The 22,637-nt window shown below is 50.6% G+C and overlaps 1 protein-coding gene across 1 annotated transcript in view; it reads right to left on the bottom strand.

Moving 5' to 3' along the window:
* The window catches only part of LOC146813670 (solute carrier family 22 member 7-like), a 255,518-nt gene that overhangs the window by 24,505 nt on the left and 208,376 nt on the right, over positions 1-22,637 (bottom strand). The window contains exon 8 of the mRNA XM_085609483.1: positions 778-984. Within this exon, the coding sequence (XP_085465609.1) occupies positions 778-984 (207 nt within the window). The remainder of the gene's footprint in view (positions 1-777; positions 985-22,637) is intronic.

Here is a 22,637-nt window from a genome sequence, read left to right as displayed (position 1 = left end):
CACTAGTCTCCTTAATGCGGTGTGCCTGTTGGTTCTGTCCTTCCACGGTGCTTGGATGTTGTGGTGGGCATGTTGTCCTCTGCAGTTGGCCAAGGTGCATCCATTGTATTCCGTTGTTGCTGTATTTTGTTCAGTGGCATTTTCCGTATGCTGTTCTTGTGCTTGTTCACGCATTGCTGCCCTCGCGCTGCTTATTCCTGCTTTCCTCATCATGGAAGGGCTCATCACAGGTTTTCTGGTGTTGTGGTTTGTGTTTTTATCTCCATCGGGGTGGTTGTATCGCGGACAATGTCCGTGTTTTTGGCAGTCTATCGCATGGTACTGCCGTGTTGTGAATTCCACGTTGACACAGGGTTATTTTCCCACGTTGGGCTGCGATATTGAAAGTTGCGTTATGCTACTCTTGCGGTAGTTATCACACGTTCTTGTGAATATACCCCTAAAACTTCCTGAAATGTTTGTTTAGAATTAAATAAACGGGGATAGGTTTTGGCGCGTCCATTTCCGGTAACCACCTACAGCATTGCATCAACAGTTTTGATAGGTTAGGAGAGGCTGGTTCGATGTGAAACAATTAAATGGGATGTTTATCAAGGTCAGCAGGGCGTGCAGAGAGAAGCTAGACAAAAGTGGACTACTACAGTTCCAAATTCAAGTTGGACCAAAGGACTACCGCAGTTCTAATTTCTTCCTATAGATGCCTACAGATGCTCATCCTACAGATGTTCACCCCACAGATGTTCACCCATTCATAAAGATGACTAGGACAAGCCTTACCGCGTCGCTTCGACATCCTTCACTGTCTCAGGCAGGGGCAAGTTGAGAGTCTCAGGGAGGCAAAAGGCCACCAAGCCGGACACAATGGCCACCGAGCAGTAGACAATCTGTGGCAGGAGCTTCCATATGTCACCAAGCAGCATCGTCAGAGGAGCCAGGGAGACGCCGATGCGTGCGATGAAGGCGGTGTAACCGATGCCGTTCTGCCTGGAAGCAAACAATGAAAGAAAGACCTGAAGCAGAGCATGGCCCAGTGCTTAATTTGAGCCGGTGGTTTCTGGTAGTCTGCTACATGGTGGCTTTTTTCTCTAAATTAGAGATGAACACAACAGCAGCTGTTTATAAATTCAATTTACATTAAAATATACTAATTTTTGCAACCCAAACTATTCCTTTAGCTTTTGGGACCTCAAATAGTCTGAATTGTTACACTTGTAGGTTGTGATGTTTAGGAGTTGTGTTGGTTCTGTTATTGGTAGCTCTGACAGAGGCAATGGGTCATTCGAACTGAAGGGTCCTCCAGACAAGGGCCCTGGCACTTAATGTTTTTTTTATTTTTATACTTACAGAAATTAAGCACTGGCATGGTCAATGTCCACCCCGAGACAGCTGACATCACAAAAAGGTTGAATCGCATTATCAATACACAAAGAAGGGACTGTGGGGCTTTTTCCTCTCTCAGCATGGAGGAAGGTCCAGAATAGGTGCCCCGGTTGAAGTCTTAGAGAAAAAAGGTTATGCTGTTCCTCAGTGGACGGTGTCTGGACAAGGGAAAATGACACCAACCTGACCGCTTTGGTTCAGAGTTGGGAGTCCATTTATTGGATTGTAATGCCCTCCCTCACCCAATCGGGTGTCATGCTTTATCATCTGGGCTGCTCCTCGTTGGATCGGCGGTGCAATATCCAACGAGCTCCCTGTAGTAGGGGCACTTTAGCCGTATAGCCAATAGCCGTATGGTGAAGTGGGGTTGAGGGGTCAGAACTGTGTAGATGTATGGATTGAGTGTGTGATTTAAAATAGGGCTCGGAGTACCTGTGAGAACATTTTTTAATCAATAAGTCTCCTACCCTAGCTAAAATGAACAATGCGGCGCTTGGCTAAGTATGATGTCTTAGGTCTAAGCATCTCTATTGGTGTAATGAGGTCAACATGTTTCTCGCTCAACGTAAAAGTCTCCATGCAATTCGTCAGGACCTATACTGTGAAGACTATCTACACTCTAGGGTTGGCGACATGGCATCATACTCACATCAACCAAACAATTACCTATTTGTGTACCTGTCAAACCTGGAACTAACTGTGTGGGGAGAAAAGGGTGTCATTGGTCATAATGGTGAGGTACACATTTAGGTATATACACAGTATAATTTCCCTTGTGACTCTAACTTAGCTTTTTTATCAGTGAATTGTGAAAGCCAAAATTAAGAACATGATAAAGGGTTTTAAAAATAGTGCCACATGGTGGGTGCCCACAGTGAGCCTGTGTGAACTACAGCCCTTGTGGCACATATGTAATGCAGCAGGTATATTTCGTTTGGACTCACCCAATGTAGCAAGCTAACCAGGCGTCATCAGTACCCAGTATGTCAAACAAGAGGGGTTCCTCAAGTACTAGACAAGTTCAGATAGGAGAGAATGGATGGTGCAAAAATGAGTCACACTGCTTAGATAAATCTTGTTGCACTGGAGACCTCAACTCTCAGTCTCCTTTCCTACTCTCACCATGTTTATAATTTAAAATTGGTATATCAAAATTAAAATTAAAAGGAAACGCGCAGTTGCTCATGGTCAGTGTGGATAGACCACATACATTCACTCGTTATTGTCCCCCAATATGGTTGTGGCAGCAGGTGCAAGCGATCGATAGCGCGCTTATCTTCCATTTAAACTTTTTCCCAATCATCTGTTTGTCTCATTACCGATCTCTAGTAGGGCCCTATGCGTCTACCTTGCATTCCAGATTCGCCGGTGTTAAGCTGCTATCGGTGTTGAAGATAGCGCACAGCTCGCCCCTTCACAGTATTATATCCAAGGTATCTGCGCGCTGCCCCGATATCTGGGGATGTTTATTGTGCATTGTCGGGTGTGGTTACTGCCGTTTACTGTGACTCCCAATGTGGCCATATTAGCGTGAAATTCGAAGTGGCCCTTAATTGAGGGCACCTGGCTACAGTGTATAGCACACTGTTGGTTAACGTGCGATTTATAAGACGTTCCGTGCATTCTGCCTGCATGTGCAAAAGCCGGTTCCGAAAGTCTCTAGCTATCGGCTGGGTGCCAAACTACAGCTCTCAATCGAAGCAGCGTTAGCGTGAAGTGAAAAGTGGATGCTCCCTGTACTGGGGACATGGCTATAGCGTTTAGCACATCATTCCCGAACCGGAGCCTGTGGTGGTGGCTCTATCGGTATGTGAAAGTGCCGGTTCAAAAGGGTGTGTCCCGCTGTCGGTTGGCGTCCTTGCTAAAGTGTTTAACCCATCGTTCCCACACTGCAGCCAAAATCCATTTCCTTAGCTATAGCGTTAATGTTATGATGTTTGGTGCGTTCTAGCGGCATATGGGAGTGTTGGTTCCTAATGTGTCCAGCTATCTGTTGGTTACCCGTGCCCCTGATCATTCATTTTGCAGTGATTAAATCATTTCTACAAACATCCGAAGTGTCAGCAGGGCAAGGGGGTGACACGCGCTGCAGCAATACTCACTTTTGTGCTGTTGTCACGTATAAAAACTGACCTACCCACATCTACCGGGTCCGGGAGGTGAGGCGGCCTATGGCTAGTCTTGTTTTATAGTCCATCAATGCTGTCAGTAGTGGGTGGTCTCTAACCAATAAGGCAAGTGCGTGTTTCCTGGTTGGAATGGTAATTTCTTGGCTGCCATCTTAGAGTGGTGTTTTCTCATAACGTAATCACAAGGTACTTTTATGCGATAATATGGCGGCCATCTTAAAGTGGTAAATTTGCTGGTTTGTTGATTGCGGTTACTGGGAATTGCATGCCCCTGATGAGGATTTGTTGTCTCTGTGCACGGGTGCTAGTGTCACATGGCGTGTTCTGATGTTCCCATGTGATGGGTAGTCAGAAATAGTGGTCATCTGGCGATCATTTGAGTTGTGTTGTATCAATGTTCACAAGAAAATATGGGGCATATGGGGAGCCCTTAAGATTCATTATTTCCTGCGTTACCTGTTGCATGGTGTTAAGTCGGATGGCTGGTTATGGCAGGAATGTGTTTGTGTATGGGGGATAAGGGTAACCTCTTCGGTGGGGTTGTCCTGTCTTTTTACTGTTCTCTAGGTTGTGTTACATCAGTCAGTTCCTTATATGCACATAGAATGAGGTTAATCTGTTTATATTAAATTCTTAGTGAACTCCAGGGTATTTCCTCATTTAGTCCTGTGATTTTTGAGGATAATCTGTCTATCCACCTCTGTTCTTTGACAAACAGGGCATTCTTTGAGATTTTGGGAAAAGCCTCCAAGATGACCCATTGTAATGCTTCTGGTGTATGGTGTTTTTCCAGGTAGTGCTTGCACATTTTTGTGTTGCTTTTGTGGCAACAAAAATTGCTTCGATGTTCTGATATACGTAGTTTCATGGGGTGTGTAGTCATCCCTACGTAATATAGCACGCATGGACATGTGATCAGGTATACGCAATTGGGTGTATTGCAGTTAGTGTGCGACTTCATCTCCCATGTAAAGGTGTTACTGAAGGTGATGGTTTTTTGTATTGTTGTGAAAGCACATGCCGTGCATGTGCCACATGGATAATGGCCCTTTACAGGTGGTAATTGCCACAATGTTCTTTGTTGTCCACCTGTGGATGCTTTCGGTCTCGTGTGGATCAACATATCTTTGAGATTCCTGGAGCGTTTGAACGCAAAGCGTGGTGGCTCCAGAGTCATCCCACCAGTGTTGAGTATGTTCCAATGCTTTTTTATGACTTTGGTCAGTTGATTAGAAGCTGGTGAAAATGTGGTAACACAGGTAAGGGTTTCAGTAGGGGTCCTCTCTCTAGGTTCTAACAGACCTTCGCGGTTGTTATTTCAAGCTCTCTTCCTAGAGAGGGCTATACTGCGTGGTGGATAATTGCGTGCTGACAGATTTTTTGCGAGGATTTCAGATTCAGACTTGAATTCCTCTAATGTGCTGCAGTTTCTCCTCACCTGCAAGAATTGCTCAAAGGGGTGGTTTTCCTTTAGGGCTCATGGGTGGTGGCTGCTGTAAGGCAATAAGCTGTTGCGGTCTGTGCTTTTCCTGTACGTGGTTGTTGATAGACCACCTTGCTCAAGTTTGATAGTTAGGTACAACAATGCAATCTGGTTGGGTGAGACCGTGCTGGTAAATCTTAGGTATGGGTTCAGGTTATTGATCCACATGAATAATTCTGTGTAGGACTGTATGTCACCTGTCCAGAAGATGAAGATATCATCTATGAATCTTTTCCACAGCCGTATGTTCGGCCGGTATGGGTTTGATTCATGGAAGATACGTTTTCCCTCGAAGGCCGCCATGTATAGACAGGCTACACTGGGAGCGAAGGTACTTCCAATAGAAGTACCTTGTGTTTGATGATTAAGCTGGCCTTTAAACTCGAAAAAGTTTTCGGTGAAGGCTAGCGTTGCGCATTCCATGATGAAACTCGGAGGTGTTGGAGATTCCCATGTTACTCAACTCAGTTCCTCCTCTATCACGTCTAGAGTGGCTCTCTGAGGGATATTGGTGTAGAGTGCTTCCACGTCTAGCGTGATGAGGAAGTCAATGTCATTAGTGGGTTGGAGCTCGTCTAATAGACGGAGCACATCAGTGGTGTCGTGGATATAGAATGGAATCAGCTTTACCAGTGGTTGCAAAAAGTGGTCACAAAATTGTGAAAGCGGTTCCAATGTGGAGTCGATGACCGAGGCAATGGGCCGACCTGGTACCGGGGTGGTCCCCTTATGGATCTTAGGTAGTACATAGAAATATGGGGTCATGGGTTCCTGCTTGATGAGGAAGGAGGCTTCCATTTTGCTCACCCACCCTTGGGTCTCCGCAGAGAAGACTAGAGCTGAAATGGCTTTTTCAACCATTCCAGTGGGCTGCTGGCGATTGGTGTATAGTATTTTCTATTGCACCGCTGTCTCAGGCATTCAGTTTCATAATCCAAGGTGGCCATGATGACCGTGGCACCCCCTTTGTTTGCTTGTTTTATAGTTATTGTGGGGTCGTTCGCAAGGGTCTCAATTGCCATCAGTTCTCCCTTGGGATATTGCAGAATTTTCTTAGGTTGGTGGTTGCCTGTATGTCTTTCAGGACAGCCTGTTCAAAGGTTACCACCTCATTAGGTATCATGCCGCTGTTGGGGGTGAAAGTAGAGGGATTGTGTAATCCCAAATCATTTATCCGTTGGTGGGGTTTGTTGTCAAAGAAGGCTCTGAGGCGTACTTTGCGGAAGAATTGTTGTAATTCGCATAGTTGTTGGAATTGGTCCACCTTGGGTGTGGGGACAGAGCCCACGCCCTTTTGTAAGACTCTCTCTTCCATCTCAGTCAATGCTCTGGGGTACAGATTCACTACTAAGTTCTCTTTTTGGAGTAACTCCTGGTTTCCATCACCCGTTGTTGGGGTTCCTCCCACTGTACCCTCTTTTCTTGTTGGTTTCCTCTTCTTCGCCCGCGCCCTTTGCCCCAACCTCTGCCTAAAAAAGGTTGGCTCATGCCTGGAGGGCCAGATTGAGGTGGGCCCTGGGGGGGAACATGGGGTATTGCCAGTAAGCTGGTCCCTGGTACTGTGGTGGCTGGTACCCGAAGTATCCTTGCCTACCACCCCTTCTAGTTTGATTAGTGTTCCAGTTCTCTCCGTTGGAGTCACTATTGCTGGATGAGCCCAGTCTGGTGGAATTTGAGCTGGTGTCTGGAAGATTACTCAAGCTTGGTGGCACGAAATCCTGCTTGAGGTATGGGTATACCTTATCTTTGTCAAAGGTATATTGCGTTTGGACTCACCCAATGTTGTAAGCTAACCAGGCGTCATCAGTACCCGGTTTGAGAGAAATATACCTGCTACATTACATATGTGCCACAAGAGCTGTAGTTCACACTAGTTCATTGTGGGCACTCACCATGTGGCACTTTTTAAAACCTTTTATCATGTTCTTAACTTTGGCTTTCACAATTCACTGATAAAAAAGCTAAGTTAGAGTCACAAGGGAAATGATACTGTGTATATACTTAAATGTGTACCTCACCTTTATGACCAATGTCACCCTTTTCTCCCCACACAGGTATTTCCAGGTTTGACAGGTACACGAATAGGTAGTTGTTTGGTTGATGTGAGTATGATGCCATGTCGCCAACCCTAGACTGTAGATAGTCTTCACAGTATAGGTCCTGACGGATCACATATAGACTTTTACGTTGAGCGAGAAACATGTTGACCTCATTGCACCAATAGAGACGCTTAGACCTAAGACATAATTCTTAGCCAAGCGCCGCATTGTTCATTTTAGCTAGGGTAGGAGACTTATTGATTAAAAGTTGTTCTCACAGGTACTCCGAGCCCTATTTTAAATCACACACTCAATCCATACATCTACACAGTTCTGGCCCCTCACCCCCACTTCACCATACGGCTATAGGAAGAAGATCTCCGCTAAAGTGCCCCTACTACAGGGAGACCATTGGGTATTGCACCGCCGACCCAATGAGGAGCAGCCCAGATGATGAAGCATGACACCCGATTGGGTGTGTGAGGGCATTATAATCCAATAAATGGACTCCCAACTCTGAACCAAAGTGGTCAGGTTGGTGTAATTTTCCCTTGTCCAAACAACGTCCACTGAGGAACAGCATAACCTTGAATCGCATTATCACATGAATGAATCTCACACATAATCATCCCTCTTTGTTTTGTGGTTCCTGCAAGGGACTCATTGTGCCCACCTTGCACTGAAACTGCAAATAAGAAAGTAGTTGGGATCACAAAGACATCACCCATCACTCCCAGGTACCTACTTTTTTAAGACCTAAATATCTTTCTGGGTTCAAATGTAATTCATTGGATTTGTATTAGTAAAATAGAGCAGTATTCTAAAAAAAAATACCCACCACACACACACCCACACACTCTCACACACACTCTCTCTCACACTCACACACACAATCAATCAATCAGGCATTTGTAGAGCACACTACTCACTGTTAGGTATGCTGGTCCGGCGTTGTGGAGTGCTTTGTGAGCATGGGTGAGGAGTTTGAAGGTGATCCTCTTGTTGACTGGGAGCCAATGCAGATCTCTAAGGTGGGTGTTGATGTGGCTGTGGCGAGGGAGTCTGAGGATGAGGCGTGCGGAGTCGTTTTGTATGCATTGGAGTCTCTTCTGGAGTGGGGTCGTGGCTTCTGCATAGAGGGCGTTGCCGTAGTCAAGCCTGTTGCTGCTCAGTGCTTGGGTGACCGTTCTCCTGGTTTCGGTGGGGTTCCATCTGTAGAACTTGCAGAGCATGCGGAGGGTGTTGAAGCAGGAGGAGACAGTGTTGACTTGCTGGGACATAGAGAGTGTTGAGTCCAGCATGAACCCCAGATTGCATGCGTGGTTAGTGGATGTTGGGGCAGCACCCAGCGTGGTCGGCCACCAGTGGTCATACCATGCGGAGGGGGTGGAGCCGGGGATGAGGACCTCCGTCTTGTCTGAGTTCAGTTTCAGTCGGCTGGTCTTCTTCCACTCTGCGACGACCTTCATTCCCTCGTGGAGGCTGGATTTGGCAGTGGCTGGGTCCTTGGTGAGGGAGAGGATCAGCTGGGTGTCGTCAGCGTACGAGACGATGTTGAGGTGGTGTGCTCGGACGATGTTGGCGAGCGGTGCCATGTAGATGTTGAAAAGGGTCGGGCTGAGGGATGATATTTGGGGTACACCGCAGGTGATTGTGGTGGCTTCGGATCGGAACGGGGGGAGGCAGACTCTCTGGGTTCTGCCGGTGAGGAAGGAGGTGATCCAGTCCAGGGTTTTGCCTTGGATTCCTGTGTCATGGAGGCGCATGCGCAGGGTGTGGTGGCAAACGGTGTCGAAGGCGGCCGAGAGGTCCAGGAGGATGAGGGCCGCGATTTCGCCCTTGTCCAGTATGGTCCTGATGTCGTCAGTGGCGGTGATGAGGGCGCTTTCGGTGCTGTGGTTGCTGCGGAAGCCGGATTAGGAGGAGTAAAGGACATTGTTCTCCTCCAGGAAATGGGTCAGTTGTCTGTTGGCAGTCTTCTCGATGACTTTTGCCAGGAATGGGAGCAGGGAGATGGGTCAGAAGTTCTTGAGGTCCTTTGGGTCCGCCTTGGGTTTCTCGAGGAGGGCGTTGATCTTGGCGTGTTTCCAGCTCTCCGGGAAAGTGGCGGTCTCGAAAGAGCTGTTGATGATCTTTCGGAGAAGGGGTGCCATGATGAAGCTTGCCTTGTTGAAGATGCGGTGGGGCAGGGGTCGGAGGGTGAGCCGGAGTGGATGGTGTTCATGATTTTGATGGTGTCATCGTTGTTGACGTTGTTCCAGGAGAGCAGAAGGTCGGTGTGTTTGGTGGGTGTTGAGTCGGGGGTGTCGGCATCAGTCATCGGCACCTTGGTGTCGAAGATGTTGTGGATGTCTGCGATCTTGCGGTGGAAGAAAGTAGCCAGCGAGTCGCAGAGTTCTTGTGATGGTGGTACGTCATTGGAGCTGGAGGTGGCGAGTTCTTTCACGATGTTAAAGAGCTTTTTGCTTTGTTGTCGATGCGTTCCTTGGCGGATCGGATGAGTTGGTGGTGGTTGCGTCTGGCATTCATGAGGGTTGCGTGGTTGTCTGGTCTTTGCGCCATTGCTTCTCGAGTCTTCTGCAGGTGTGCTTGGAGTTCTGGAGGTTGGCGTTGAAGCAGATGGCTCTCGTGTTGGTGCACCTGTTGGAGGGTTTCTTGATCGGGGAGAGGGTGCTGGCGCAGTCGTCGAACCATTGTCTGAAGTTGTGGGCTGCTGCGTCTGTCTCGGAGGGCTCGAGTGGAGGGTCACGGGTGAGTGTGGTGATGAGCTGGTCTTCGGTGACTTTTTTCCAGTTGCGGTGTGGGATGCATAGCAGTTGGTTGTGTGGGATGTGTTTCTCGAAGGAGAAGTGGATGCAGTGGTGGTCGGTCCAGTGGAGTTCGTTGGTGTGGCTGAAGGTGACGTGGTCGCTGGCGGCGAAGATGGTGTCTAGCGTGTGTACAGCAGAGTGGATGGGTGCTGTGATGAGTTGTTTGAGTCCGAGGTTGGCGAGGTTGGCGATCAGTGTTGTGGAGTTGTTGTCGTTGGCATTTTGGAGGTGGAAATCCAGGTCTCCGAGGAGGATGTAGTCTGTGGAGGCGAGGGCGTGTGTGCTGATGAAGTCGGTGATGGAGTCGCTGAACTATGGTCGGGGTCCCAGGGATCTATAGATGAGGGTTCCTCTGAGGGTGGTGTTGTGATCGACGTGGATCTGGAAGTGTAGGTGTTCGGCCATGCTGCGGGAGTCTTCGGTGTTGGTCGAAATTCTGATGGTGTTCCTGTGGACGATGGCGATTCCTCCTCCTGGTTTGTTGTTTCGGTCCCTGCGGGTGATCTTGTAGCCGTCCAGGATGGCTATGGCTATGTCCGGTGCCGAGAAGGTGTTCATCCAGGTCTCCGTCAGGAAGGCGACGAGGCGACGTCCGGGGCGGAGGAGCCGAGCAGGACCCAGAGTTCGGCAGCGTGCTTGTGGACAGAGCGGGTATTGAGTAGTATGCAGCTGAGATGGTTGTGGCCTGCAGTGTTTTGATGGGCAGGATGTGCTGGTGTGTGCTGGCTGGTGTAGTTGCATTTTTGGCAGGTGAAGGGTCTGTGGGTGAGCTTCAGGGTGGCCTGGAAGCAGGTGGAATTTCTGCCGGCGTTGAGTGTGTGGAGGGTCTTTGCGTCGTAGCGGCATCGAGTCCTGTTGAGGTCGTGGGGGCCAGAGGGTCTGGCACTGGTTGCTGTCCAGGCACGGACGGTCGCAGACGGGCTTGCCTTAGGCACACCTTTGGCGCTCCGGCAGCGTGCCCGCTGCGCGCGTCCTCTGTGCAACCGCGTAGCTGTAGGCATTTGTAGGAGAGGGGGAGGGACGGGCAGCTGGGAGGCGGGAGCGGGGCGAAAGGGGAGTGTCGGCGGTCAACGATGGAGGGACAACATAAGGAAGAGCGGGCACACAACAGAGGGGCACAATGAGCTAAACAATAAACAATTACAGGCTCAAGTACAGTGAAATACAAAATATAAAACACTAAGCTGCGAAAAGATACTAAACCATGAGCGGGATCAGGGAAGTCTCGAATTCTGAAACGGAGGTGCTGGCTGGCTTCAAGGCAAAGCAGAGCACCGCGGGGCTGCCGGGGAGAGTGAGGTCCTGGGACCGAGGTCTGAGGACACACACACACATGCACGCATGCATGCACGCATGCACGCACACACACACTCACTCACAATAACTATCTTTCACCCTACTCTGAATCCTGCCACATTGCCCCTTGTCTGCATGTTCACCTGCACATTTTGCTGCACTCTTTCCCTATCCGTGTCAGGATTGTTTTACTTAAAATTACTACTGTTTGTCTTCAGACTCTGATAGTAGGCAGGTCTAGGGAAAGGGGTGGGGCAAGAATATCCTGTCAATCACCAGAAGTGAGGTGGACGAGAAGGGTCCAAACTTCAGTTCTCAACATCTCCCGTCAGAGACATGCTCTTGGGATGAAGACCCAGATACTTGCACCTCCTCTGTGTCTCTCCAGATGTGTGGCACCCAGTGCAGGGAGCAGAGGAAAAGCTAGGGTCTAGATAGCGTCCTCAGAGAGATGCTTTTTGGGATGAAGTCCGACATTTTTATACCTTGTCCATATCTTCGCAATATAGACGATACCCTAGAGCCAGGTCAAGATTTGTAAGCCAGGTGGCATGTGTGGGGACCTTGACTTCCTGTGTTTCCACAGTTACAGATTAAACTAGGAGTGGAAAGACTGCACCTTGTCCCAGCACCCTTCTAGGAAGAGACAATTTAATGATGTACATATATCATGAAGTGAAGTCACCAGGAAGCCTAAGCAGCCAGGTGAGGTGAGACTGTGTGTGGACACACAGGGGCCGATTCACAGAACTAACTTAAGACAAAATCCTAAATTTACTACTTTTGGTATTCACAGAAGTTAGGATTTTGTCTTCAGTTTGTCTTAAGACAAACTTAAGACAGACTTAAGACAGACTTAAGACAGACACTTAAGACAAACTTAAGACAGACTTAAGACAGACTTAAGACAGACGTAAGACAGACTTAAGACAGACTTAAGACAAAATCCTAACTTAAGTCTGTCTTAAGTCTGTCTTAAGTCTGTCTTAAGTTTGTCTAAAGTCTGTCTTAAGTCTGTCTTAAATCTGTCTTAAGTCTGTCTTAAGTTTGTCTTAAGACAAACTTAAGACAAAATCCTAACTTCTGTGAATACCAAAAGTAGTAAGTTTAGGATTTTGTCTTAAGTTAGTTCTGTGAATCGGGCCCACAGCTACCAAATGTTGCCATTACGAGAGGGAGGCACCACAGTAGACAACCTAGTCGCTGAGTTGAGCAATGGTTGTCTAAGATGGACTTCCCCTGCAACTACCACCACATTCTGCTATCCCCCGACTCATGCTACATTACCATGTTCTCCATGCACATGTGCTTCTACTGCTACAAACGGCTACATTTCAGCATCTTCAGTGCTGCTGAAGTAGTCAAAAGTGTGATCCAGGAAGTAATGTTGGGCTTGGAGGTGTTCATCAACATGAGTGATGACATTTTGGTGTATGTATGCAGCAAATATAGAAGAAAACTGTGCCTACCTGAAGAGTGTGTTGCGAAGGCTTCATAAGAGATGTCTAATGTTGTACAAGAAAAAGTGTGTCTTCATGCAAACAAGGATTATTGTGTGATGTAGAGGAAGAGCGTTTGTTGTTGACTAAATAGTGTTTATGTTTTGTTTGGATTGTAGTGTTTGGGGAGGAATGTAATGTCCAAGTATACTTCTGGAGTGATGGAAGTGTACCACTGGGCGGTAGAAATTGTTGTTTACACCTCTGACAACAGGGTTTAATGGTTTGGTTCAGCAATAACCCCAGGCTGAGAATAAATCACTCACGCCAATTCCAGGGCAGGAGTTCATACCCCTAATGCGATGTATCTCCTGTAACTGCTGTGCTCAACCGCGCCCTGCCGAAAAGACCTCAATGAACTGGGGCCATTGCCCAGAAGCCACAGACAATAATGTTGTGGTGTCAGATTAAAAAATCATAAATCCAAAATGAGAATGTTGATTTCAAGAGAGGCATATGAGATTCCCTAAGTACGGGCTCCTCATTTCCAAACAATCTTTTATTTAGGACAATTGGGAGGCTGCATGGGTTGGGCCAAAGTTGCAGTGTCCACTTCCTGATCAGCAGTAGATGGTTGCTAAGCAGCACAGGGGCAGATCCTTCCAATCCACCAAAACGAATTCAATCTTTTGTTGTGGGAGCTGCACTCATCCTGTCATGAAACTGGATTTAGAAATTTGGAAGAAGACTTGTTATTGGACTCTCAGAAGTGAGAAGAAGGCTTGTTATCGGGCTCTGAGGAGTGAGAAATAGTCCTGTTATCAGGCTCTGAGGAGTCAGAAGAAGGCTTGTTTTCAGACTCTGAGGAGTGAGAAGGAAGCTTGTTATCAGGCTCTGAGGAGTAAGAAGAAAGCTTGTTATCAGGCTCTGAGGAGTAAGAAGGAGGCTTGTTATCAGGCTCTGAGGAGTGAGAAGAAGACTTGTTATCAGACTCTGAGGAGTGAGTAGGAGGCTTGTTATCAGGCTCTGAGGAGTCAGAAGGAGGCTTGTTATCAGGCTCTGAGGAGTCAGAAGGAGGCTTGTTATCAGGCTCTGAGGAGTCAGAAGGAGGCTTGTTATCAGGCTCTGAGGAGTGAGAAGAAGGCTTGTTATCAGGCTCTGAGGAGTGAGAAGGAGGCTTGTTATCAGGCTCTGAGGAGTGAGAAGGAGGCTTTTTATCAGGCTCCAGCAATGAGAAGGAGGCTTGTTTTTTTTTTTTTTTAGTTTTTCAAAAACCTTTATTGAGGTATAGCAAATAGACATAGCAGACTGCCGTATGCTCCTTATGCAATGGGGTACTGCAGAAAACACGTCTGTTACGGTCCTGCAGCTCTCACACAGCCATTTAGCCGACATCCCGGAGGACCGGCGGCATTGCAGTTCTACATAATACAGTTCAGGCTGAAGCACTTCCAACGCATATGGTACGTATGCCCCACCAGCCTACGCCGTGGTTTAACCAGCCCACTCATCCAACCTGCAGGCAGTCTGCTCAAGCACCTGAAGTTTCGTACACCGTATCTCAACACCCAACCCCCCACCCCGTCCGCCATCGTGTCACTGTCTTCACCCGTTTCATGTGTACTCATGCACACTGTCTCTAACCAGGGCGCCGAACTCCGGCCAGACATCACACCCCATGCCTCCAGACCTGGCCAATCCTGCGGTTCCAGTTTCCGCTTCGCAAGCACGCCGCAAGGTAGCACACGCCACATACAGGGGACACCCCGTCCCTCCTCCCACCAACCAGTCGCTCTCTCAAACAGCACACTATCATCATAGCCTATCTCACCTCTATCGAACTCTAATCCGGTGGCGCACCCTCCACTACCCCACCGCACACCTCCGGTGCTTCATGCTGCGTCTCCCCTCGACCAGTCTCCTCAGAGTCTCCCGCTGCCATGTAAGTGCTGTACAGCGCCCAGAAGTTCTTAGGGCGACTCCTAGGGGGCAACAGTTCGCTATACGTTTCCGCCTGTGTGCTACAGTACAGCATATCCCTGGCCCATATTTTCTTAGTGGGAAGAGGCCCTCTCATCCAGCAGGCCGCCACGACTCGTCTCGCAATCAGCAACGCCACATCTGTCAGTCGCCGCAACGCCCGCGGAAGCGGCTTGGAGTATCCCAAAAGCGCTAGAGCTGGGTCAGGGGGGATCTCTTTTTCCAAGATCTGGCTCAACTCACGGAATACCGCCGTCCAGAACCGGGCCACTCCTGGGCAAAGCCAGGCCATGTGTAGGAAGTCAGCCACAAGGGCATGGCAACGCTCGCATTCCGCCGTGGGGCGCAACCCATATCTATGTAGTCTTTCAGGGGTGTAGTAGACCCGCTGTAAGAACTTAAAGTGTATTAATCGGTGCCGACCGTTCAAAGAGACCTTTTTAGTGCTGGAGCAGCAGTATCTCCACATCTCATCCGAAATGTCCATTTCGAGGTCCGTTTGCCAGGCTCGCCGCGCGGTAGAGCACTGGGGCTCCCTGCGCTGATCCCCGATCTTTTTGAGTATCGAGACCAGCTTGGACGGTGCCGCAGTTTTAATGACATAAGTAAGCTCCGGGATCTCGGGCGGCTCCGCCGCAGTCGGCCCCAGAAGAGACAGCAGTGCGCCCCGAACCCTGTGGAATTGAAAGCGCTGGAGTAATGTGCACCCCGGCTGTGCCGATACAACACTCTCCAGCGTCTTAGCCACGCCGTCTTGGAACACGCGTCACCCCCACTTCTCGCAGAGGAGGGAGCCAAACTGCCCACTCCACCCGCATCAGCGGGGAGTATAAGAGGGCACATTCCTGCCGTTTCATAAGCATGTGCCACGCGTGGTTAGTAGATCCGAGCGAGTCCAACAGTCCCGCCCTCCGATCCACGGGCAGAAAGATCGTCGCCGGGAGTGGTACCGGATCCGCGAACAAGCGCTCCAGTAGCACATGTGGAACATCTGGGTCCGCGTGTATCCACGAATGCAGATGGGACGCCTGCGCCACCCTATAATAACTCTCCAGGTCCGGAGCTCCAAGTCCCCCCATCTCGTATGGCAACGTTAGCACTTTCCACTGGACTCTCGGTTGTCTACCGCCCCAAGCCAGCCAGATTAGGGTCTGAGTCAGCTGTGCAAAGAAAGACCTGGGCAGCACTATAGGAATGTTGGTAAAGAGGAACAGAAATCGCGGTAGGATGATCATTTTCATAATAGCTATCCTGCCCATCAGCGAGAGGGGCAGCCTGTTCCACTCTTCCACCTCATCCACGAGTTTGGAATAAGCCACCCCATAATTTTCCCTTAGCAAGACCTCCGGGTCCCTGTGCAGCCGAATGCCCAGGTAGCGGATTGAGTCTGTTGTCCACTGCAGAGGGTATTCCATAGAGAACGGCAATGTTGCCGGGGTCAGCGGAAATGCCAGCGATTTGTTCCAGTTGACTTTGAGGCCCGACAGCGCCCCAAACCGGACCACCTCCCGCAGGATAGAGGCGAGATTCTCCTCCGGGTCTCTGATGTACAGTAGCGTGTCGTCCGCATAGGTAGAAATACCAATCTTATAAGAGGGAAAATTAATGCCCTCGAATCTGTGGTATTCCCTTATTGCGCACGCTAAGGGCTCCGCCACCAGCGCGTAGAGAAGTGGGGAGAGAGGGCAACCCTGCCTGGTCCCTCTAGTGATTGCAAACGGCTCCGTGACACGATCTCCAAGGCGAAGCCGGGCAGTGGGTCTGAAATACAATGCCCCAATCATCTGCAGGAAAGGCTCTCCCAGCCCAAGCTTCCTCAGCACCCGCACCATAAACGGCCACTCCACTGAGTCAAACGCTTTCTCCATATCAAGGAAGAGCGCTATGGCCTTACTCTCTGGGCGCACATGTTGCATGACGCCAAGGACCGTGCGGATATTGTACGTGAGATTCCTGGATGGGACAAAGCCCGCCTGCTCCGGCGCCACAAGCTCCGGCACCAGTAGCGCCAAGCGCGTGGCCAGCACCTTCGCATATATTTTGGCATCGACATTGATCAGTGAGAGTGGCCTATAGGATCCGCACTGGTTGGGAGGCTTCCCGGGTTTTAGAATTGTAACAAGCAGGGCCTCTCGCATCGTGTCGGGCATACTACCTTCGAGGCAAATGTCGTCAAAAAGGGCCATTAGGTGCGGGAGGAGCTGGTCCTGGAAGGCCTTGTAAAAGGCCACCGTCAGCCCGTCTGCTCCCGGGGCAGTGCCCGCCCGCATGCTTCCCAAAGCCTCCAAGATCTCGTCTTTTTGTATGGGCAGCGCCAAGAATTCTCGCCGCGAGTTGGACAAAAACGGCATTTTGAGGTAACTGAGGTAGTCGTCTATCTCCTCCTCCATGCGCGAGGACTGCGATTTGTACAATCCAGCGTAATAGGCCCTAAATTCTTCTATGACCCCCTCCTCCTCGGTGATCACATCGCCCGAAGCAGTGACAAGCTCATCAATGACCAGGGGTCGCCTAGAATTGCGCAGTATTCCCGCTAGTAAGGATCCCGGGCGCTCACCCTCCCCATACGTGCGGGCTGTGGCATACTTCCCCATGTGTTGTACCTCTCGGTCCGCTTCACTATTGAACTCAGTGACCAGGTGCTGCAGCCTCGTGGCCACCTCAGGGTCCACCGAGGCCCCCTGACTCACCTCCAGTTGAGCTATCTGCGTCTCCAGGGCCCCGAGCCGCCGCCGGATGGATTTAAGCACTCCCGAATGCTTAGTCATCGCCACACCACGAATATAGGCCTTAAACGAGTCCCACACTATTTGGAAACTCTGGACTGTGCCTGCGTTGACCTCAAAGAACGTGTCTATTTCGTCCGCCAGTTCCCCACGGAACACGTCGTCCAACAGCGAATACGGCGGCAGCCGCCACGTGAACGGCGGTATTCGCCGATGCGGAGTGGTTAGGGCCAGCAGGAGAGGAGAGTGGTCCGACAACGTGCGCGGCAACACCTCGCAGTCCGCCACGCACGCGAACAGTGACCGGGACACCAACCAGTAATCTATTCTGGTGTGCACATCGTGAAATGCCGAGTAATGCGTGTAGCCCCCTTTACCCGGGTGACGATGTCGCCAGACGTCGAGCATGTCGAGCCTGATCAGCTCCGCCTGCATGTGTAGGGCGGCGGTCGCTGGGCGACGGGCTGGCCCCAAGGAGCGGTCTAACTCCGGATTGAATGTGAAGTTAAAGTCGCCTCCCCATACCATGCCAGTGGGCACGTGCAGCCTGCATTGTGCCGCCAGTGCGTCGAAGAAGTCAGGGGAATCATAGTTAGGGCCGTATACATTGACCACAATCAAGTCGTGGCCCTTACCCACGCACCGCGCTATTAAGTAGCGCCCGTCCGGGTCGGAGAGCAGCGACGTCAACCGCAGTCTCGATCGTGGGTTCACCCAGGTAATTACCCCCCTGGAGTGCGATGTAAAGCCTGCTGCCTCGCTGGAACCCACCAGGCCCTTTGCCGCTAACAACTTACTTGTAAGTGGGAGATGAGTCTCCTGGAGCAGTGCCAGGTCAATGTGATGTCGGTGGAGGTAGTTTAAGACTTTTCTGAGTTTGCGATAGTCATTCAGCCCTCGGACATTCCACGTCAGCGCTCTAAGAGCTTCCCCGCCAGAGTCACCCATCCGTTCATCCGTTCCAATCATCCCGGTTAAGCATACTAATATCACTTCTGCACTTAGGGCAGCAGGGAGTCCCCGCCCACCCCTCTAGTTCAGACAATCTGAAACAGCCACACACCAGTAAATCAAATGGCTTGCCGCGCAAAAGACAGTGCTTATCACAAATGCCCAAAGCAGTACATCCCCCTAACTTCCCAGCCCCCCACCCACAGCCGACCGTCCCCAACCTGGCCAGACAGATCCCTCGTCCCTCCCCCCACCCTACCCCACAACAACAACCATACAAAACCATCCCTGAACCAGCCCCTGTGGGGGCCAAGAGAGCTATCAGCACTGGGGCGGGGGCCTCCGTTGAGCAGCTACTCGAAACTCTCAAGAGTCCACCATGTGGCCATGCCCCCACCTCTAAACCCCCAGTCTAAGTGCAGCTCGAGCGAATATCGCCTCCCCTCCAGTAAGTGCAGTGGGGGGGTACCCCCGCCCGCCCGTCAGCGGCGAGCTCCCCAGTCTATCCGAATCTGCACAGCACCCCCCAACCTCCCCCGGACAGTCAACCCGGCCGTGGCCCATTTATCTCACAGCTCAGCCCATGCGGTGCGCTCCAAGCGCTATGCCCACCAAAGTCTCGCAATGTTTAGGACCACCGGGCTATCCCGCCCCTGATCAGAACCATGGAAGAGGACCAGTCTCTCGCCCCCCCACCAATTCTAGGGCAGCGACACCCGGGGCTCCCCCAACACAACAGAATGTTCTCACCCAGCCTCAGCCTCAGAGTCCTCCAGGGCGTTTGTCGTCTCCTACACGCCAACAAAGTTCCAGCTGCCGCAGAGCCGCCAGTGGAGCGGCAGCTTCTGCAACAGGGCAGCGTCCCTTCACCAGGAGACAATGCGTATCAGGCAGTCACCGCCAGTGTTCTAGTCCTGGTCCCCCAGGTCGGAGACCTCCGCCCGGGCAGTCGCGTCGTCCTGCATTCCACGCCGCTGCTCCCTCGACCACTCTTTCAGGGATCGCTGCAGCTCCCTCGGGTCTGTGAAGAAGTGCGACTGCCCCTGCCTGTTGATACGGAGCCGCGCCGGGTATAGCATTGCATAGTCCAGGCCCAAGTCGCGGAGCTGCTTTTTGTAGGGTGCAAACTGCCTGCGTTCCTCCTGCACCTTCGCCGTAAAGTCGGGATAGATGGAGATGTCCATCCCTTCATATTGCAGCTTCCCCTTTTCCCGCGCCACACGCAGGGCGGTGTCTCTGTCTCTATAATTTAGCAGTTTTGCTATTATAGGTCTGGCTGGCGCCCCGGGCTTGGGTCGAGGGCCCAGCGAGCGGTGGGCTCTCTCAACTACGAACATTGGGGAGAACACCTCCTCTCCAAGCAGGGCCCGCAGCAGTTTTTCCACGAAGAGTTCCATTCGGCCTGTGTGCGTCGATTCCGCCACGCCGGTGATATGGACGTTCGATCTCCTCGAACGGGCCTCCAAATCTTCGGACTTATCCTGAATGACCTGCAGAAGTTTACTGAATTGCCGGCGGTCCGAGTCCCACGCTGTCTGCGTCTCCTCCACCTGCATTATCCTCTGCTCGGTCGCGTCCAGCCTCTCAGCGTTCTTATCCACTCGTTCCGACATGCGGTCCATGCGGTATGTGAGCGCATCAAGCTTAGTGTCTATCGCAGTTAGACTGCCCTGCAGCCCCTTTTCCATTGCCGCCAGTGTTGCTTTGATGTCTGCGCACATGGAGCTCTCCGCAGTCGCCCCGTCCGGGGGTCGCGCCGGCGAAGCCTCGACTGGCCCCTTCGGCTTGCGGGGGTCAAAAGACAGTTTGGACTGTAATTTATCACTTTTGCCCATGGCTGCGTCTGAGGTCAGCAGCTGGCTCGTGGCCGCTTCTGCGACGCGAAGGCCCAGCCCTGCAGGCCACCGCCGCGAGAAGGAGGCTTGTTATCAGGCTCTGAGGAGTGAGAAGGAAGCTTGTTATCAGGCTCTGAGGAGTAAGAAGAAAGCTTGTTATCAGGCTCTGAGGAGTGAGAAGAAGGCTTGTTATCAGGCTCTGGCAATGAGAAGAAGGCTTGTTATCAGGCTCTGAGGAGTCAGAAGAAGGCTTGTTATCAGACTCTGAGGAGTGAGAAGGAGGCTTGTTATCAGGCTCTGAGGAGTGAGAAGAAGGCTTGTTATCAGGCTCTGAGGAGTGAGAAGAAGGCTTGTTATCAGGCTCTGAGGAGTGAGAAGGAGGCTTTTTATCAGGCTCTGGCAATGAGAAGGAGGCTTGTTATCAGGATCTGAGGAGTGAGAAGGAGGCTTTTTATCAGGCTCTGGCAATGAGAAGGAGGCTTGTTATCAGGCTCTGAGGAGTGAGAAGGAGGCTTGTTATCAGGCTCTGAGGAGTCAGAAGGAGGCTTGTTATCAGGCTCTGAGGAGTGAGAAGAAGGCTTGTTATCAGGCTCTGAGGAGTGAGAAGGAGGCTTGTTATCAGGCTCTGAGGAGTGAGAAGGAGGCTTGTTATCAGGCTCTGAGGAGTGAGAAGGAGGCTTGTTATCAGACTCTAAGGAGTGAGAAGAAGACTTGTTATCAGGCTCTGAGGAGTGAGAAGGAGGCTTGTTATCAGGCTCTGAGGAGTCAGAAGGAGGCTTGTTATCAGGCTCTGAGGAGTGAGAAGAAGGCTTGTTATCTGGCTCTGAGGAGCGAGAAGAAGGCTTGTTATCAGGCTCTGAGGAGTGAGAAGGAAGCTTGTTATCAGGCTCTGAGGAGTAAGAAGAAGGCTTGTTATCAGGCTCTGAGGAGTGAGAAGAAGGGTTGTTATCAGGCTCTGGCAATGAGAAGAAGTCTTGTTATCAGGCTCTGAGGAGTCAGAAGAAGGCTTGTTATAAGGCTCTGAGGAGTCAGAAGAAGGCTTGTTATAAGGCTCTGAGGAGTCAGAAGAAGGCTTGTTATCAGGCTCTGAGGAGTCAGAGGGAGGCTTGTTATCAGGCTCTGAGGAGTGAGAAGAAGGCTTGTTATCAGGCTCTGGGGAGTGAGAAGGAGGCTTGTTATCAGGCTCTGAGGAGTGAGAAGAAGACTTGTTATCAGGCTCTGAGGAGTCAGAAGAAGGCTTGTTATCAGGCTCTGAGGAGTGAGAAGGAGGCTTGTTATCAGGCTCTGAGGAGTCAGAAGAAGACTTGTTATCAGGCTCTGGCAATGAGAAGAAGGCTTGTTATCAGGTCTGGCAATGAGAAGGAGGCTTGTTATCAGGCTCTGAGGAGTGAGAAGGAGGCTTTTTATCAGGCTCTGGCAATGAGAAGGAGGCTTGTTATCAGGCTCTGAGGAGTGAGAAGAAGACTTGTTATCAGGCTCTGAGGAGATAGAAGGAGGCTTGTTATCAGACTCTGAGGAGTGAGAAGGAGGCTTGTTATCAGGCTCTGAGGAGTGAGAAGGAGGCTTGTTATCAGGCTCTGAGGAGTGAGAAGGAAGCTTGTTATCAGGCTCTGAGGAGTGAGAAGAAGACTTGTTATCAGGCTCTGAGGAGTGAGAAGGAGGCTTGTTATCAGACTCTGAGGAGTGAGAAGAAGACTTGTTATCAGGCTCTGAGGAGTGAGAAGGAGGCTTGTTATCAGGCTCTGAGGAGTGAGAAGAAGGCTTGTTATCGGGCTCTGGGGAGTGAGAAGGAGGCTTGTTATCAGGCTCTGAGGAGTGAGAAGAAGACTTGTTATCAGGCTCTAGCAATGAGAAGACGGCTTGTTATCAAGCTCTGAGGAGTGAGAAGGAGGCTTGTTATCAGGCTCTGAGGAGTGAGAAGAAGGCTTGTTATCAGGCTCTGAGGAGTCAGAAGGAGGCTTGTTATCAGGCTCTGAGGAGTGAGAAGAAGGCTTGTTATCAGGCTCTGAGGAGTCAGAAGGAGGCTTGTTATCAGGCTCTGAGGAGTGAGAAGAAGACTTGTTATCAGGCTCTGGCAATGAGAAGAGGGCTTGTTATCAGGCTCTGAGGAGTGAGAAGGAGGCTTTTTATCAGGCTCTGGCAATGAGAAGAAGGCTTGTTATCAGGCTCTGAGGAGTGAGAAGAAGACTTGTTATCAGGCTCTGAGGAGTGAGAAGGAGGCTTGTTATCAGGCTCTGAGGAGTGAGAAGAAGACTTGTTATCAGGCTCTGAGGATTGAGAAGGAGGCTTGTTATCAGGCTCTGAGGAGTGAGAAGAAGGCTTGTTATCGGGCTCTGGGGAGTGAGAAGGAGGCTTGTTATCAGGCTCTGAGGAGTGAGAAGAAGACTTGTTATCAGGCTCTGGCAATGAGAAGACGGCTTGTTATCAAGCTCTGAGGAGTGAGAAGGAGGCTTGTTATCAGGCTCTGAGGAGTGAGAAGAAGGCTTGTTATCAGGCTCTGAGGAGTCAGAAGGAGGCTTGTTATCAGGCTCTGAGGAGTCAGAAGAAAGCTTGTTATCAGGCTCTGGCA

The sequence above is a fragment of the Triturus cristatus genome, chromosome 6 (genome assembly GCF_964204655.1).
Source record: "Triturus cristatus chromosome 6, aTriCri1.1, whole genome shotgun sequence".
NCBI classification, from domain to species: domain Eukaryota; kingdom Metazoa; phylum Chordata; class Amphibia; order Caudata; family Salamandridae; genus Triturus; species Triturus cristatus.
The sequence above is the reverse complement of the archived record's forward strand: the minus strand, read 5'-3'. Positions and strand labels throughout refer to the sequence as shown.